At 44.8% G+C, this 17,003-nt stretch overlaps 1 protein-coding gene across 7 annotated transcripts in view; it reads right to left on the bottom strand.

Annotated features, from left to right (window-relative positions):
* Window positions 1-4,065, bottom strand: part of SHF (Src homology 2 domain containing F) — a 32,905-nt gene extending 28,840 nt beyond the window's left edge. For 2 of the 7 annotated variants that reach the window (XM_043989150.1, XM_043989149.1), the window contains exon 1: window positions 3,565-4,065. In XM_043989150.1, the coding sequence (XP_043845085.1) occupies window positions 3,565-4,065 (501 nt within the window). Of the gene's footprint in view, window positions 1-1,050; window positions 1,103-2,151; window positions 2,252-2,600; window positions 2,758-3,564 lie in introns of those variants that run through there. The other 5 variants (XM_043989153.1, XM_043989155.1, XM_043989151.1 and 2 more) reach the window with 5 other exon arrangements.
* Window positions 4,066-17,003: the final 12,938 nt, after the last annotated feature.

The following is a 17,003-nucleotide window of genomic DNA, read 5'->3' on the forward strand; positions in this document are numbered from 1 at the left end:
CAAAACCTGTGGCCAGCCTCCCACCTTCACATGGCCAGATTGTTAGGCCCCGTTTGCTTCCATGACATAAATATCTCCTGCTGCACCACCACCTGCCTCATCCAGCCCACCCAGATGGATGGTCTCTCCATGCCAACAGCAGGGAGTGATGCTCTTTCACAGGAAGAAAGGCTAGATGGATGGTTTGGAGGCTGTCAGAGCCGCATAAGCAGGAAGCATTCCTCAGGCCGGACCTTCCAAACATCTCCGGATTCCATCAGGAGTCAAGGACAGGACTTGGCCTGGGAAGAGCTCGGGGTAACCTATGGTCCCCATGCCCTGTCCTGACCCTATATCACTACACACATTCCCTCTAAACCTCTTCAGTCACAAAAACATTTCTCAAATCTCAGGCAAAGCCCTGGGGGAGTCCTGAGCAGCCCCCATAATCCCAAGGAACAGGAAGAGGGAGAGAATCAATCAGGCCTCCTGAGACTGGGATGGGGCCAGGGCAGCACAACAGCCTAGTCAATTATCTTGTTTTAGGAGCTGACCAGAAAGAAACCGGCAGAGGAGATCTGCAGGACTGAGAGGGGAGAGAGAAAGAGACAGAGACAGAGACAGAGAGAGGGGCCAAGCACACAGACACAGTTGAATCTTTTTCTGAGCTTGGCAAGGCAAAGATACTGGCACAGGTGAGGGGGTGAGGAGAGAGAGAGTGTCAGAACTACAGGTATGGAAGGAAACAGTCTATCCAAGACCAAAGCATTATTGTAAGCCATCAATGGGAGCCTCCATTCAACTTGGGCCCAGGGGGCATCAAACTCTTGGATAGAGGGGAAAAGGATTCAGAGGGATCCTATTTGTTCTTTCTTTGACTTGGGGGTAGAGTCTCTAGCTATCTTTAGTTCTTGAAGGAGGTTAAGGGAAATACTCTGGGTATACAGGGACTTCTCTACTGCCCCTGCACTGAGCGGTCTCAGTCCTACTTCTATTGAGTACCAAGCAACAACAATACGACAGGAACAGGTAAACAGAAACAAAAGACCCATCAAAATCTGGGGTCCTAACCTTTGGATCCTAGTATTAGCTGATGAAATGTCCCTGGTCCATCTCCTCACACCTAAGGAAGAGAAACCATTCACTGGGACAATTGGGAGCTCTTTAGAGGGGTAGAGGGGGAAGAGCACAGGAGAGGGGGGGGTGCACCCAGGGAATGAATTCAGTTCTGCTGTTTAGTAGCTTTCTGGCCTTGGACAAATTGCCTAACCACTCTAAACCTCATATTCCACACCTATAAAATCAGGATAATAATAGTTGCATTGCTTATCTCAGGAAAATTAAATGAGATAATGAATGTAAAACCTCTTTGTGAATTAAGTAGGGTCATATAAATAAGCACCAACTATTGTTGTTATTATCCAGCCAGATTCTTATTCCCATCCCTAGACCTGCACCCCAAAACTGACATGAGGATTGTGAACTGAATTTTTTCTCAAATAAAAGATCTAAACCATTTATAGGACACCAAGAACAATGCAACACACAGGTGAGGTGGGTGCAGGAATTCCCTACTCCCTTTTCTATTCCTGCCCAATTGCCCCTGCCCCTAATCCCCAAGACCAAGGCCCCAGGAAAAAATCTTCAGAGAAAGGGTTGTGTCTGCTCTGCTTCAGGAACTGGACTGAACCCCTGCCCCTGAGGTGAGCCTAGCAATGTCACAGACTGGGCAGTACTATCTGGCTGTTCCAATCATCTGCAGGAGGGAGGAAATTCAGAGGCCAGGAACAGGGCATGGGTTAGAAGCAAAGGGGTTGGGTGTGGGGAAAGCAGTAAGAGCTATTCAGTGAATGAGATGGTCCAGATGACTGGCAGAAACAGGGCTCACTTTCTTCCTCCCAGCTTTTGCCACCATTCTTCACTACCCCCCCCCCAGAAGGACCTGCACCCTCCATTTACCATCTAACAACTGCAAACCTTTGGAAATTAGACAAAGACTACTGGTGATTCTGGAGAATAGCTTTGTAGAAGTGCCTCCCCCCATCCCAGGCCTTCTGGTTCCAAGAGCTAATGGTTAGGAAGTGTAGCTATACCCCATAGTGGGAACTAAGAGGAGGGGGAAAAAAGCTTTCTATTCAAACCTTGAGAAATCTTTCTCATCCAGAAACTAACCAGCATACTTATCTCCTCTGAAATCATCAACACCAGGGATCTGATGGATTCGGACAGCAACTTTGCTCTCAATTCAAATAATAACACACATTCCCTCCTGCTGAAGTGAAAGGAGAAAGCTTCAGGGAGGATCCTGAACCAAGGAGGAATAACCAGGGGGGAAAAAATGAGCTGTGGGGAACTGAAATGAACACTGGGACAATCCAGGCTGAATCTCAGCAGTTAACTTTCTGACTGGGAGGGGCTAGGCTGGAATTGTTTGCAAGAGCTGGGCTTTCAACTAGGGGCTGAGGATGCTGTTTAGAGTACAGGGAGGGCTGCCTTGGCCCCTGGAAAAAGTGAACCTCCTTGTTCTGCTCTTTTCCCCCACCCAAATACCTGGGTTTCCAAGAAAAGAGTTCTCTGCTGCTTTGATCCCTAAGCTGTCCCTCCATGCCTGCCGCACCTACCCCTCAGAATTAATCAAAGGAAAATGGACTTCACTTCCTCTGCTTCAGCGGTAGGCAAGGTGAAGAGAAGAATCATAACAGAAGGTGAAAGGAATGGGCACAGATCCTCAGCCCAGTCTCGGCAACAGGTCCCAAGATTTGGCACTTCCTTAGGCCACTGAGAAAGACAAAGAAGAGGGCGCAGGGGGGTGCAGCTGACCAGGCATGGGTCCCAGGATAAGGCTTGGACAGCTGGTCCCCACGACAGGGTATCCCCTACATTCTGTCCTTTTCCTGACTAATTCGCTTTCCTTTTCACTCAGGCAGTTCAAAGCCTCAGTTCTCGCTTCAGCGCCAAAGTGAGAATCCTCATTCATGCCTTAACCTTTTTTTCCTCCCACTGACGGAACCATTACCTGGTGGGGGGTGGAGGAGGGAGGGGGATTAAGGGAGGGGGGAGGTAGAATCTGTGAAAGAGAGGAAGGAAATGCTCCAGGGCTTTGTGCTGTTTCTGACCTGGGGAGGGGGGTGACCACAATGTGAGTGTATGTGCATGTGTGTTTTGGGGGATGGGGGGAGCAGGGAAACAACAGCTGTGACGTTGCTGCTTCCAGGGCACAGGGAAGGCACAACTAACTGGGTCTCGGGCACTCTGGTCCGTTAGAAAAGGCTCGCTTCAGAGGCAGAGATGCATAGAGAGCGGAGAAAAAAGGGGGAGCAAGGCGGGCCTTGAGGTGGCTGCTGTAGCCCAGGAGTGGGTAGAGTTGGGGATTCTGGTACCGGATTAGTCAGCTAAGACCCAGAACAAAGCTTGGATCCCTGGGGGCAGTCCTGGGGGCAGCCCTGGGGGCCAGGCACAAAGCTTGTCTTTTCTGGGCCGGCAGTGACACGAGGGACCTGGAGGCCACCTTTGTCCCGAACACATTAAGCGGACCTCCCCCCTCCCACCTCGCCCTTGTAGCCGTCCCCAGATCCCAGCACTTACCCGGTCCCCGCCGGCCGGGACTCGCTCCTCCGGCGGAGGCGCCGGGGGCCCGGGGGTCTCGACCCGGATCAGGCGGTGTGGGGGTGAGCCGTGGCGCGGAGGTGGCGTGGGGCCGGGGGCGGCTGGGGCCGCTGGGGTGGCGGGGCCCGACGGCCCCCCAGAGTAGGGGTCTTCGAAGTCGCGCTCACGCTGCAGTCGGTAGGCGGCCAGGATGTCGGGGGGCGGCGCGGGGGGCGAGGCGGGAGCGGGAGCTGGGGGCCGGTAGTCCGGCTCTGGGGGTGCGGGCTTGGTACCCCCGCCGCCGCCGCTCCCCCCGCGGAAACCCAGGTGCTCCCGGAGCCACTTGGCCACACCCCCGCCACCACCGCCGCCGCTCCCCCCGGGGCCGGCCCCCGCTCCCCCAGCGCCCCGGCGGGCCCCCCCTGGGCCGCCCCCCGCCCCCCCCTGCGCTCCCCGCGGCCCCGGGCCCGAGCCCGCGGGAGGAGCTCCGCTCAGTAACATGGGGCCGGCCAGACTGAGCCGAGGGGGGAGAGGGGAGCGCCGTGAGGGGAGGGGGTGCCGTGGGGCGGGGAGAGAAGCCGGAGGCGGAGCTCGGCTCGGTAACACCGGGTTGGCGGGGGAGGGGGCGGGGAGAGGGGGCGGGGTGGGGCTCTGCTCAATAGCCAGGGGCCGGACTCGGCTCTTAGGAGGCGGGGAAAGGGGGGCGCCGGCCTTGGATAAGAAAGCAGAGAGAGGGGAATCGGGCTCCTCTAACAGAATCTCTTTGGAGGTACGAGTCTACCGTGTACTCCGAAGGCTCCCGCATCAGAGTCACAGGCTGCCCTCAACACTCCCACCACATCGCTCCCATCCCGCACGGAGCATCTGGGAGGTTCAGGTAGCAGAGTCCACCCAATCTCCTGGGCTCAGCGGGTCCCTCCAGTCTGACTCTACGCGCCAAACGTCGGGAAACCCGTTCAAAGAGGGATAGGAGGGGGGAGGCGAAGGCGGCGATACTAAGTAGAATCTTCCTTTCCCAATATTTCCCTCTATAACAGTCTTATCTGCTGTTATTTTTGGAACCTTACTCCTTATGCCCCCCTCCACAAAACATACCAACCCAACACAGCTCACATCACATACAGATTCCTGGGTACACCCACGTATGCGTTGCTCACATCTCACTCTCAGATATACATCTTACATAGTACACATTGACATAGCACACAGACAGGCACACGTACAGACCATTCACATACATGCACATGGGATGCTTATGCCTACACCAGCACACGCACAAATTCCCTAGAAATAATATTCCAGTCTCCTCTGTCAATCAGATCAGTGACAGACTGAAACAGACAAGTCAATAAATCAAGTCTAGAAGCGGTTCTGAGGCTGTCTATCATAAAGCTCCTTATCCACCCGGGACTCTGAATACTGCGCACTCAGACTGTAGGTATTTTTCCAGTTATAGAAATAAAGTTCTTCCTTTAAAGGTGTTTGATTAGTGTTTATCCAATGTTCCTAGTTGCTCAGTGGAATTGTGCTTCTGTCGAGAAAACAGATTCCTGCAGCCTCTTCCCAAACTAAACGCCTAAATAGCCACCACTCAGCTGACCCTTCCTCTCCCCTGCCCTTTAGAAGTGAGAACCCCTATATTCAAGTTGGTAAGGGCTACAGAAGAGAGAGATGCTAATGAGGGAAGTGCTAGGAGAATGGAGGAAGGTGCCAGGGGGTAAGAGACCCCAAAGGTAATCATGCAGAGAGGAGAACAGAGAAAGGGTGTAATGGCAAACCTAAAAATCCTGGACTAGGATTCTCAAGGTCCCTGTGATCCAGAGAAGCCAAACGACTTTCTCTTGAACACAATTGCTAATTCCTATTATGGTCACTTGCTTCTGCCATTCTCCCCCTTTCTGAGGTGCTGTCTCTCTTCTCCCACCCCTCTCCCCAGCCATTATTTCCCTTAAACAACACAACCAAAGCTGTCTTGGGTTAAGGAAGACCTAGCTTCCTGTAATGAGGAGATGATAGTACCACTGTACTCTGTCCTAGTCTGAAGGACCACCACATTTTTGGAAGGATATGGATAAACTGGAGCTGATCTTAGAGGAGGCCAACCAGTATGGGAAAGTCATTTAATGGGTTACTGCTTCAGGCAGTGCTCTAAGACAGGCTCCATTTGTTTTGTGGAAGGCATTTCCTCATTTGTAAATTCCCTAAACACATACAGAGTATTTATATTTATATAGCCCTTTACAAAGTACATCTATTAATCTCATTTGATTGTCACAATAATCAAGTGACGGTAGTTGTGGGAATATTATCATCCCTATTAGACAGAAGAGGAAACTGAGGTTTATGGAGGATAAGTGATTTGTCAAAGCTCACAGTAGCAGCAAAACCAGGACTGGGGCCCAGTTTTGGAGGTTTGTTTTTTTAAACTGGAACTATGACTTTATTGGCAAAGGGAAACACCTATGAAAAAACTCCTTTCTGTGAAGACAACCTCATCGCTGCTATTTCATCTGAAATTTATAGTCTGAGAGAGTAGCCTGGGGGCATTGAGAGGTCAATGATAACAACTATTATAATAATAGCTAACATTTGCATGGTGCTTTAAGGTTTGCAAAATAAGTGCTATCCTCTGGGAAGTAGAAGCCATTATTATCTTCATTTTACTGAGAAGAACCTGAAGGGACTTGCCAACGGTCACAGTAATTGTTTAAGGCTAGATTAAAATTTGGGTCTTCCAGCACATTTCTAAATGTGCCAAATAAATCCAGCACATTCACCACTAAGCATCTAGCTGCCTTGAGTCAGCTGACTAGGGTTAACCAGCTATTATGCATCAGAAACAGGACTTGAACCCATTTCTCCCAGGCTCTAAAACTTCAACAGAGGACGCCAATTTACCTGACTTCAAATGTAGTCCTTTCCCCCACTACACCACAGATTCGATGGGAGGAAGATTGTTAAATTTGGGGAGCAGCAAACAGACTAGTTTATCTGGAAAGCAGACATGGCCAATGTAGTGATTTATTTTCCAGGACTATACATATTTGTTACAAAGGAGGGCTTCCACTCTGAGAGGAGCATGAGGTGGTGGATTAGTGGGTAATAGGGGCAGCTAGGTGATAGAGTACATAAAGCACTGGTCTTGAAGACATCTTCCCCAGTTCAAATATAGCCTCAGACACTTAATAGCTGTGTGACCCCGGGCAAGTCTCTTAATCCTGTTTGCCTCAGTTTCCTCATCTGTAAAATGAGCTGGAGATGGAATGGCCAACCACTCCAATATCTTTGCCAAAAAAACCAAAAGGGGTCACAAAGAGTCAGACACCACTGAAAAACAACTCAACAACAACAACACTATAGATGTTCAAAAAAGAGCACTAATAAAACATTTTTTAAAATTCAAAAAACAAAAAGTACAAAAGGGAATACAAACAAAAAGATATTTTGGTATTAGCTTGTTAAATTATATATGCATATGAATGTACATAACAAAAGTTCTCAGCTTCTTACAAAAGTCTCTCATTCTTTTTTGTATGATGGAATATTTTCATTTGTTGATTAAATTTATAATAAAAAAGAAAAGTTATTTTTAAAAGAAAGTAGAGGGGGTAGCTAGGTGGCGCAGTTGATAAAGCACTGGCCCTGGATTTAGGAGGACCTGAGTTCAAATCCAGCCTCAGACACTTGACACTAGCTGTGTGAAGTCACTTAACCCTCATTGCCCTGCAAAAAAAAAAAAAAGAAAGAAAGTAGAGTTTGTGAAAGGGGGTAGTGTGAAATAAGATTGGGAAGATTAGAAGGGAACAGATTATGAAGGGCTTTATATGGTAGACTAAAGAGTTTATCTTTTATCCTATAGGTAATGGGGAACCATGGACAATTTTTGAGCAGGAGAGTGACCTAGTCAGATCTATGTTGCAGGAAGATTATTTTGGCAGCTATGTACAGCTAAGAGAAGAGACTGGAAGCAAGCGAGGGTAATGATTAAAAAGCTGTTGGTCTAGACAAGAAGTGAAGAGGACTGGAATTAGGTCAGTGACCATGAATGGAGGAAAAGAGACAGAAGTGAGAGATGTGGAAACAGAAGGGACAAAACTTAGTTGTATATGGGATAATGGTGGAAGAAAAGTATAAGATGATTCTTGGGTTTTGAATCTGGTTGGCTGGAAGAAAGGTGGTGCCCTCGATAGAAATAGGGAAGGTTCTAGGAGGAATGAGTTTCATTCTCTATATGTTTACTTTGTGATGCTTCTGAGACATCCAGGAGGAGATATGAAGCAGGCAATTGATATATGATTGGAGTTCAGAAGAGAGATTAGGGCTCCATATACAAATGGAGGGGCCCAATGAGAAAGAAGGGAAGTAGGCCTCTGCCAGAACCCTAGAGCAGGGCTTTTTCCACACATGACCCCTTTTTGCCTCAGAAAATTTTCCATGACCCTGGGTATATAGGTATCTTAAATAAGTATACATAACCTTTTATTGTTGTCAAATTTTTTGCCACCCCCACTTTCAGTAACTCGATATGGGGTTGAGACCCACAGTTTAAGAAGCTAGACCCTAAAGAACTCCCCTGCTTATGGGATAGGATATCGATGAAGACTTGATGAAGATCCATCAAAAGAGACTGAGAAGAAGCAGGCAAATAGATATGACAATTAGGAGAGAACAGTGTTGTGAAAGCCAAGGAAGGGGGAGTGCCTAGGAGAAGGCAGGGTCAAATCAAGGGTTGTTGGGGTTTTTTTTAAATGACAAAGCAGACCTGAGCATGTTTATAGGTAGCAGTGAGAAACATGTTTATAGGTAGTACGGAGAGACTGAAAATTAGACTGAAGGAAAAAAAAGATTAGACTGAAGAGAAAGATGATTCATGGGGCAAATTCCTGGAAGGGATGAGAGGGTGGGAATCAAGGATACAAGTAAGGAGGTTGGAATTGTCAAGGAGAAGGGAATAGTGAGTAAGCCAGTTTGACTAGGACATAGAATGCATAAAGGAGAATAATTAGCAATAAGCCTAGAAAGAGATGCTGGAGCCAGATTGTGAAAGACTATAAATGCCAAACAGAGTAGTTTGTATTTTATCCTACATGCAACAGGGTGGGAATGGAGCTTTTAGAGCTGAGAAATGACATGATCAGATCTCCAATTTAGGATAAAAAGCACAGATGTGCTTAGAGCGTGGGTGTCCCCCACCCAGGGCAAAGGGCCAGTGGTAATGCTCCCCTACCTCCCACCTGGCCCAAAATGTATGCATGCCTATGGATGAAAAGAAGAAATCAAGGATAAAGGGGTACTTGTTGATAATTGCTTGGGGATTTCAGAGCATACTATGGAAAGGGAAGGCAAAGGAAGAAATGAACTGGGTGAGAGTAGGACTGAGATTGGGATGAGAGTAAGGGGACATGTGGAGTAGGGGAACAGGGTTTTAGAGGAGAAGGTAGTCAGTGGCTGACTGGCTGGGATTAGGGTAATGAGAGGAACTTATTTGCTAGCCATAGGTCCTTTGATATTGGATCACTATGTTGGATGACAAAGTTGGTGTTTCTAATCCAAACCATGGAGAGGTGATAGTGGGGGGGGGGGCATAGAAATTTCCATAGCATGTTTTGGTCCTCCAGGATGGTACTAAACTCATTATAGCACCAGCAGGGTAAATTATACCCCAAGATGGTGGAGGATGAAGCACACAAAAAAGACCTCTTATATCTGGAGCATATGTTCAGCTCTGGGTCAGCCTGGTGCCCCAAGGCAGCTGCCTCCTTCTCCCTCTGCCCCTGTGTCATTCTTCTCCCATTGGTGAATTCTTTCCAGAACTCCTTTTCAAGGAAGAGCCCAAACCAACTGTCATGGGGGAAATGGTTGGCATGGGGGTCCTTAGGTATCCTCTTTAAAGAATTACATCCTCTTGCACTCAAATCCAATTAGAATAAAATAATCTTTCATTTAAGTGCTAGAGAAAGGAAACCTCTAGAGAGGTCTGGGGGGAAAGATAGTTCCAGAGACAGGGTTCTCTTTGATACCTATCTCCTCATGCAGGAGAAAGGCCATAAGCTTTTAGAGATAGTAGATGGGGGTGATCACCTGAGAGTGGAATGTCCCTTATTGGGGGGTGGCTTGGGAGAAATTGGGTGAGGGGCAGTTGTTGCAGTTATCTCTGTCCCCTTGGCGCCACTGAGGCCGAAGCCTCACCTAATAGGATTATCTCCCTGAGGGGTGGGGGAGACTGGAATGAAGGGTGGTCTGGAGTTATCTCAGTCCCCAGCAGGTGCCTCTTATCTCCCTCTTTTAGGTGTGTCTATCCTGTGGTTTAGCTTCTTGAGGACAGCCACTCCAGACCTGGCTCTCCTAGCCTAACTGGCCAGTTCAGACTTCAAAAGTCCTGACCCCATAACATCAACCATCCTTAATTTTCCAGATTTTGCAACCATGCCTTAGTTGCCTCCTTCTCTCTTCACCCCTATGTCTCCCTTCTCCCTTTGTTGAGTTCTTTTGGGAAGTTCCATTTTGAGGAAGAGATCAGGCAACTCTCCTTCATTCTCTAGACTTCCATACCATGACCACTCCAGGGTACCTCCTCCCCCGACATTCTATCCTTTTCAGCTCCATTAAAATACACGTTCCTGGTGGGCAGGGTTTCTCTCTCTCTCTCTCTCTCATTTGTATTTGTATTGTTAGTGCTTAGGACACTGATTGACTTGACATGACTTGTCTGAGGTTCTACTCAAGGCAGTACCTAGTCTTTGCTGGGGGTCTCAGCCATTCTGACTCCTGGTAGGGTGTCTGAGGCCCCATTCAGGGGAGAATTAGGTCCAGGCATTCCTTGGCTCTTCTCATGTTGATGGTAGTATCTCTTAATGGCCTTCTCTCACAATGCTCCTTATCACTTACCTTCCAGTGTGGACAAACAACCAATCACCACCACCTATCTATGTATCCCCTCTGCTCAGGTGGCCCTGGTACATGACTTTCTCGGAGTCTGACTGCTGTTCAGAATGCTATTGAGTTCTTTTCCTTAAATTATTCATCTATTGAATGCCTAGCTCTCCTTTGAGATTAAACTCAATTGCAGTGTCTTCCATGAAGCCTTCCCTGGTCTGTATAGAGATAATGCTGTCCCAGATATCTCCTAGGATTTTGTATCTTTCCTATTCATTTCCCCCCTTATTTTGTGTAACAGTTATTTGAGCACATCAATTCGTTTTAAGTAAGTTTAGGAGGGCACAGACCCTATGTCATAGATTTTCTATCTCCTTTAGCATTTGGCATAGTGCCTTGTATATGTATAGGTACCTCCTTATTATGGTAAGGATGAAGGAAGGAAACAAGCACTTACTAAGTACCTACTACATGGCAATTACTACTGATTTACAAATCTGATCTTATTTGTTCCTCATAAGAACCTTGGGAGGTAGGTGCTATTATTATCCCCATCTTACAGTTCAGGAAACCAAGGCAGACAGAGGCAAAGGCGAATTGTTCAGGGTCTGATTTGAACTCAAGTCTTCCTGACTTCAAGTCTAGTGTTCTGTCCACTGTGCCACCAAGGTACTTAATAAATTGAATTGCTCGATAAGTACAGATTGAGATATTCCATTATCAAAATAAGAAAAGAATCATAGGGAGGCAGCCAGGTAGTGCAGTGGATAAAGCACCAGCCCTGGAGTCAGGAGGACCTGAGTTCAAATCTAGCCTCAGACACGTGACACTTATTATTAGCTGTGTGACCTTGAGCAAGTCACTTAACCCCAATTGCCTCACCAAAAAAAAAAAATCATATGCAACACAATTTTGAATTTTGCTGATTAAATAAAAAAGAATTGAAGCAAATTGATAGAATCTGTCAATCAACAAAGGTTTATTAAGTACTTGTTATATTTCAGACACTGGGCTAAACATGATATCAAGACAAAAGCAAAATAATCTATACACTTCAAGAGTTTATATTCAAATGGGGAGACAATGTTGTACATTGTGCATAAGTATATATACAAGACACATATGAAGCAGATACAAAATAACCTTGGATGACACAATAATGACACAAGCTCATTATTTAAAGCTTAGAATATTTTTAAATTTTCATTAATGTATTAATTTTATTAATTAAATAAAATTTAAGTTTAAAGCAGACATATCAGGTAGTGAGTTTCTACCTTAAAGAAAGGTTTCTCTAGAATTTTATTTTCCTAATTCTGCCCCTCACCCCAGATTCATTTCAAGTGTTATTCAATTTATCCCTAAATCATGCAAGTTTTTCAGAAACACATTTATTGTGTAGAGTGGAATATATCTATTCAGTCAAAAAAATATTAACTAAATTTAGTTATTCTAGATTGGGAGAAGCTCTTTAAGTAAGTTTGACATTGTAGGTCTCATTTTTCCCTTTGGGACTCTTGCTTAATCTTATATAATAGTGTTCTTCCTGGCTTTCACTTCTTGCTATGTCTGCCTGGGGGTGAGTGGGAAGAGGAACCGGACAGTTTGGTCATTCTGCTTGGCTTCCAAGGCCTGTCACCATCTGGCCCCACCCAGTCTGGCATTCCAGAGCTCTCATACAAAGCACCTTCCATTCTCTAGAAGGAGCAAGGTTTGTCAGCTGGGGAAAATTCTATAGGAAGGTCATCAGATGAGGCATAGGAAAGGGGACTTGAGGGGGTAGTGGGAAAGTCCCTCTTTTCACAAAAAATAAACTCATCTCTTCCCACCCTACCTACCCCTTCTCTGGAAATAACCAACAATTGCTTTCCCTGTTTTGAGGAAGGAAAAGGGATGAGAGGAATGAGGACCGTAGACATTCATTCATTCATGAAATCTTTAAGGTCTCATGTTCGATACACTGAGAAATCTACAAAGGTAATTTAGGCATTACTCTGGCTCTCTAGAGAATGGCTTCTTAAATGTTTTCCACTCGCAACCCCTTTTTGCCCAAGAAATTTTCACACGACCCTGAGTATATAGGTATATAAAATAGGTAAATATAACCTTTTACTATTGCCAATTTTTTTTACCATCCCTACATTCAGTTATGAGACCCCATATTCGTGACCCACAGTTTAAAAAGCTAGGTTCTAAAAGACCAGGAGGATGAGCACAGGTGGGGACACAAATAACTATTACACCCAAAAGAACAAAAACATAGGAAAAAGTATAAACAGAATGCTCTGAAGGTCTAAGGAAGGAAGGCTCTTTTCTTTTTTTACTGGGAAGAGAAAAACAGAAGAAGTGACCCCAGGTCACTAATCAAAAACTTCAAGGATTTTAGAGTTTTATTGGGTATTGTCCTGGTCAGTTGTGAATGGACAAACAGAAGCTTTGGGGGAAGGATATTTATCCTGCCCAGAAACAGTTCAAGTAGAAGCATATTCCTGTATAAGTGAGAGATGAAAAGAATAAGAAAATCGTTCCTGACCTTAAGAAGTTTATCATCTCTTTGAAGAGACAAAATATAATTCTGTGAGACGATTAAGAGGGCAATCTATATCTCAGGTATGTCTCACCTATCCTTTAAAAACCACTACTTGACAAAAGACTCATGGTGGCAAATGCTTTCCACATTCAGAAAAAGAATGATGGAGTCTGAATGCAGAATGAAGCATATTCTTGTCACTTTTGTTGTTGCTTTGTTATTGTTGTTTATTTTTTCTTGTGTTTTTCCCCCTTTTGTTCTGATTCTTCTCTTACAACATGACTTTTAATGTGGAAATATATTTAACATGATTGTAATGTATAACCTATATCAGATTGCTTGCTGGCTGCAGGAGCGGGGAGGGAAGAGAGGGTGGGAGAAAAATTTGGAACTCAAAAAAAAAATCTTTACATGTCATTGGAAAAAAATTTTAAAATAAAATGAATAAAATAAAAACATAAAACAAAAGGGAAATCCTTGCAAGAAAAAAACCAACACTATTTGACCATGGCCAGTCCCTCAGTCTATCTGTCTATCCATCTATCTATCTATCTATCTATCATCTATTTATCTACCCACCTATCTATCTATCCTTTGCTAAATTCCTAGACCTAGAGTTGTTCATACAATTGAATCCTTCGTTGTTTCACTACTCACCCTTTTTCTCTATTCCTTGCAATCTGGTTTCCATCCATGAACCTAGGAAATTACATCTCTTACCTGTTAAATCAATGGTCCTTTTTCAATCTTTATTCTCCTGGGGGAGTGGGAGGGGAAGCGGGTAGGGGAGGGGGTGGCAGTTAGGTGGTTTAGTGGATAAAGCACCAGCCCTGGATTTAGCAGGACCTGAGTTCAAATCTGCCCTCAGACACTTGACAGTAGCTGAGTGACCTTGGGCAAGTAACTTAACCCTCATTCCTCCACCTCCAAAATCTTTATTCTCCTGGATTTCTTCTACTTTGGTTTACTATCACCTCCCTTAGGTTCTCTTTCCTTTGTCAGCTTTCTTGACACCTCTCTCTCTCAGTAATCCTTCTATTGCCTACAGCAACTTCTGGTTTATTTCTTCCTCCCATTCTCCTTTGTTGACTCACAATCTATCTTTCATTCTCTAAATCTGAATTCCCTACAAAGTTCTTTCCTTGTCCCTCCTCTCCCTCTCCCTCCCATCAAAGCCCTCCCTTGTTCTCCTTTTCTCTTATAGGTTCAGTTACCAACTCTAAATTTATATTTATAACTCCCAAATATGCATATTCAATCCTAATCTCTCTCCTAAACTCAGTCCAAATGTCTCTCAGGCATCTTCTTTAAGTATCTCAAACTCAACATATCCCAAACAAAACTCATTATTTCCCTTAATAAATCTGTCTTTTTCCTAAATTATCCTGTTTCTGTTGAGGGTACTATAATCCTAGTGACTGAGATTTGAAACCTCTGAATTATTTTTAATTCTTTTTTTTAAGTCCTAGAGATAATTCCCCTTTTAAAACATGACTTTTTGGTGAGGCAATGGGGGTTAAGTGACTTGCCCAGGGTAACACAGCTAGTGAGTGTCAAGTGTCTGATGTTACATTTGAACTCAGGTCCTCCTGAATCCAGGGCTGGTACTTTATCCATTTCACCACCTAGTTGCCCCATGACCATCACTTTTACCTTCCCCCAAGAGCCTTCCTTTGTAGCAAACCAATAGTTAAGCAAAATGAATCAACACATTGGCCATGTCTGAACATTTATGCTCCATTACTTATCTGTAGTCCACCACCTTTCTGATGCAAAGTGGAAGGCATACTTTATTGTCAGTCCTCTGTTGTTATGATTAGTCACTGCACTCATCAAAATCCTGAAGCCCTTCAGTGTTGTTTTCCTCTATATTATTGTTATATTTAACTATTTCCCCCCTTAATTCTCCATTTCCACCCATGAAGTTTTTGCTAAACCTTCCAGTTACTAATCCTCTCACACTTCTCAAATTGCTTGATGTTAAAAGTACCAAAAAGGTTTGTCCCAGAAATTATGGCACAGGAATTCAGAGAAGTGATGCTTCAAGGGAAGGTAATCTGGTGTATCTATCTGTGTTTGAATTCCACCTCTGACACTTGCTTGACTGTCTAATTGTGGGCAAGCCACTTAATCTCTCTGGGCCTCAGTTTCCTCAACTGTAAAAGGTAAGAATTAGAATAGATAATCTTTATTATCTTGATGTGGGTAGGAACAATTTTCCTAGAGATATCCAGAGTCTAAGATGTCTGACTGTAGCCTAGGAATGTTCTATAGTCTTTCTTGTCTGTCAATTTTTCTACCCCCTCCTTTTTCATTCTGTCTTCCATTCTCCCCCTCAATAACAACAACAACAACAAAAGCCTTCTTCCTTTCCCTGGCCCTCATTATTTTATACCGTTTCTAGTCTTTAGTTCACTGTACTCACACTCTGATCCTCCCCAGCAGGGAAACCTAGATTGTTCCCTTCCCCCACCCCATGTCCTGCCCCACACACCCCACTCCCAGTGGCAGGCCCTGCAGTTAAACAAGTTTGTCCAAGAAATCCTAGATTCCTTTGAACACTGGTAATAACTTCTCCCAAAGTTAGGAAAAAGAGGAAGTATTTGTAGCCAGTACACCAAAAGGACTGTTAGTCTGAGCAGTTGCTTTATCCCAATGAAGGGCTGGACCATAAATAGGCCTTTGTTTCCTTTGTGTCACTCGGTTCCCTTTTTTCTTTACCTCTGAGTAACTCCTGCCCCTTAGTGCAGATTGGGAAGCCTGCTGGCTTGCTAGAGTTTAGGTTTCTCTACAGAAGGAGGGCCCTCTTCATCAAAATCTATTCAAAGTCTATTCCAGGTAACTCCACCCTTACCCTAACCCAACCTTCTCACCCCTTAAACTATTCTTAGATCACTTTTCCTTTCAAAGGGAAAAAATACAGAGGATTATTTCCCCGTTCTAAATTTTGTTTATTTATGTTGTAAAGAAATGTTTCTCTTTGCAGTGCTCTGAGATTGCTACATGGCAGTAATTTGCTGGAGAAAAGATGGGAAGGGATGGAATCAAGAAGGGCTGATCTTGAGAAGGAGATGGTGGAGAAGGATGGCTGGATGATGTGAAATGAAGTGGTGCTTAATAAGAGCCCTTTGAATTGAATTGTTTAATTCAACAGTTAGGCAGCAAGGAGTAGTGAAATGAGCCCTGTACTACTTTGAATCAAATGACCTGGGGTTGACCCTTACTAATGTGATGTTGGTCAGACTACTGAATTTGTCTGAGGCTCAAGTACTGTATCTGTAATATGGAAAGGATAACACAAAAGCTACTTTCTTACTGGGTGATTGTGAAGTAAAGGTGAGAAATGGTGGCACAGGACAGACTCCAAAATAATATCTTTCTAAGACCTTCTGAATCCTAGTATTCATTCTGAACCCTTTAAGCAGGTGTGTAAGAATGGAGGTATTCTCTAGAAACCTCCAGGGCCATAGCCAGGGCTAGGGCCAAGGGCTCCATCTGTCAAAGAATAATTATCATCCTGCTATGGTGTAATGCTAGTCAATTACAACGACTTGGAGAAAATACAAAGTCTCCCATTGTCAGGCCTATAAAACAAATCTTGTGAAATGGAAAAGTGGAAAGCCTGCTAGATTTGGAGGCTGTATAAAGATGAATGACACAAAGGCGGTGGTGAAGTATAGTAGCTGTGTAGCAATTTGGCTGTGTGACCTTGGGCAAATCTCTGGTCCCAGGTTTCATAAAATAAATGGAACCTAGATTTAGAGCTAGGAAGACACCCGATGGGTCAACTAGTCCAATCCCCTCATTTTACAGATAAGGAAACCGGAAGATGAAGTGATTTTAGACAGGTTCAAACTCTGATTCCCTGATTCCAAATCCATCATCTTTTCTCCTCTCTAAAATGAGAGGTTTGGAGTAAAAGGTCCCTTCTAACCCTAAATGTTTTTCTTTGTGTCTGAAAAGGTCCAACCTTGCCTTAAAGGTTACAACTGGGCTAGGGAATCGGACTATTCGCTATACAGTGATCTGTTAG

The sequence above is a fragment of the Dromiciops gliroides genome, chromosome 2 (assembly GCF_019393635.1).
Source record: "Dromiciops gliroides isolate mDroGli1 chromosome 2, mDroGli1.pri, whole genome shotgun sequence".
In the NCBI taxonomy this organism is placed as follows: domain Eukaryota; kingdom Metazoa; phylum Chordata; class Mammalia; order Microbiotheria; family Microbiotheriidae; genus Dromiciops; species Dromiciops gliroides.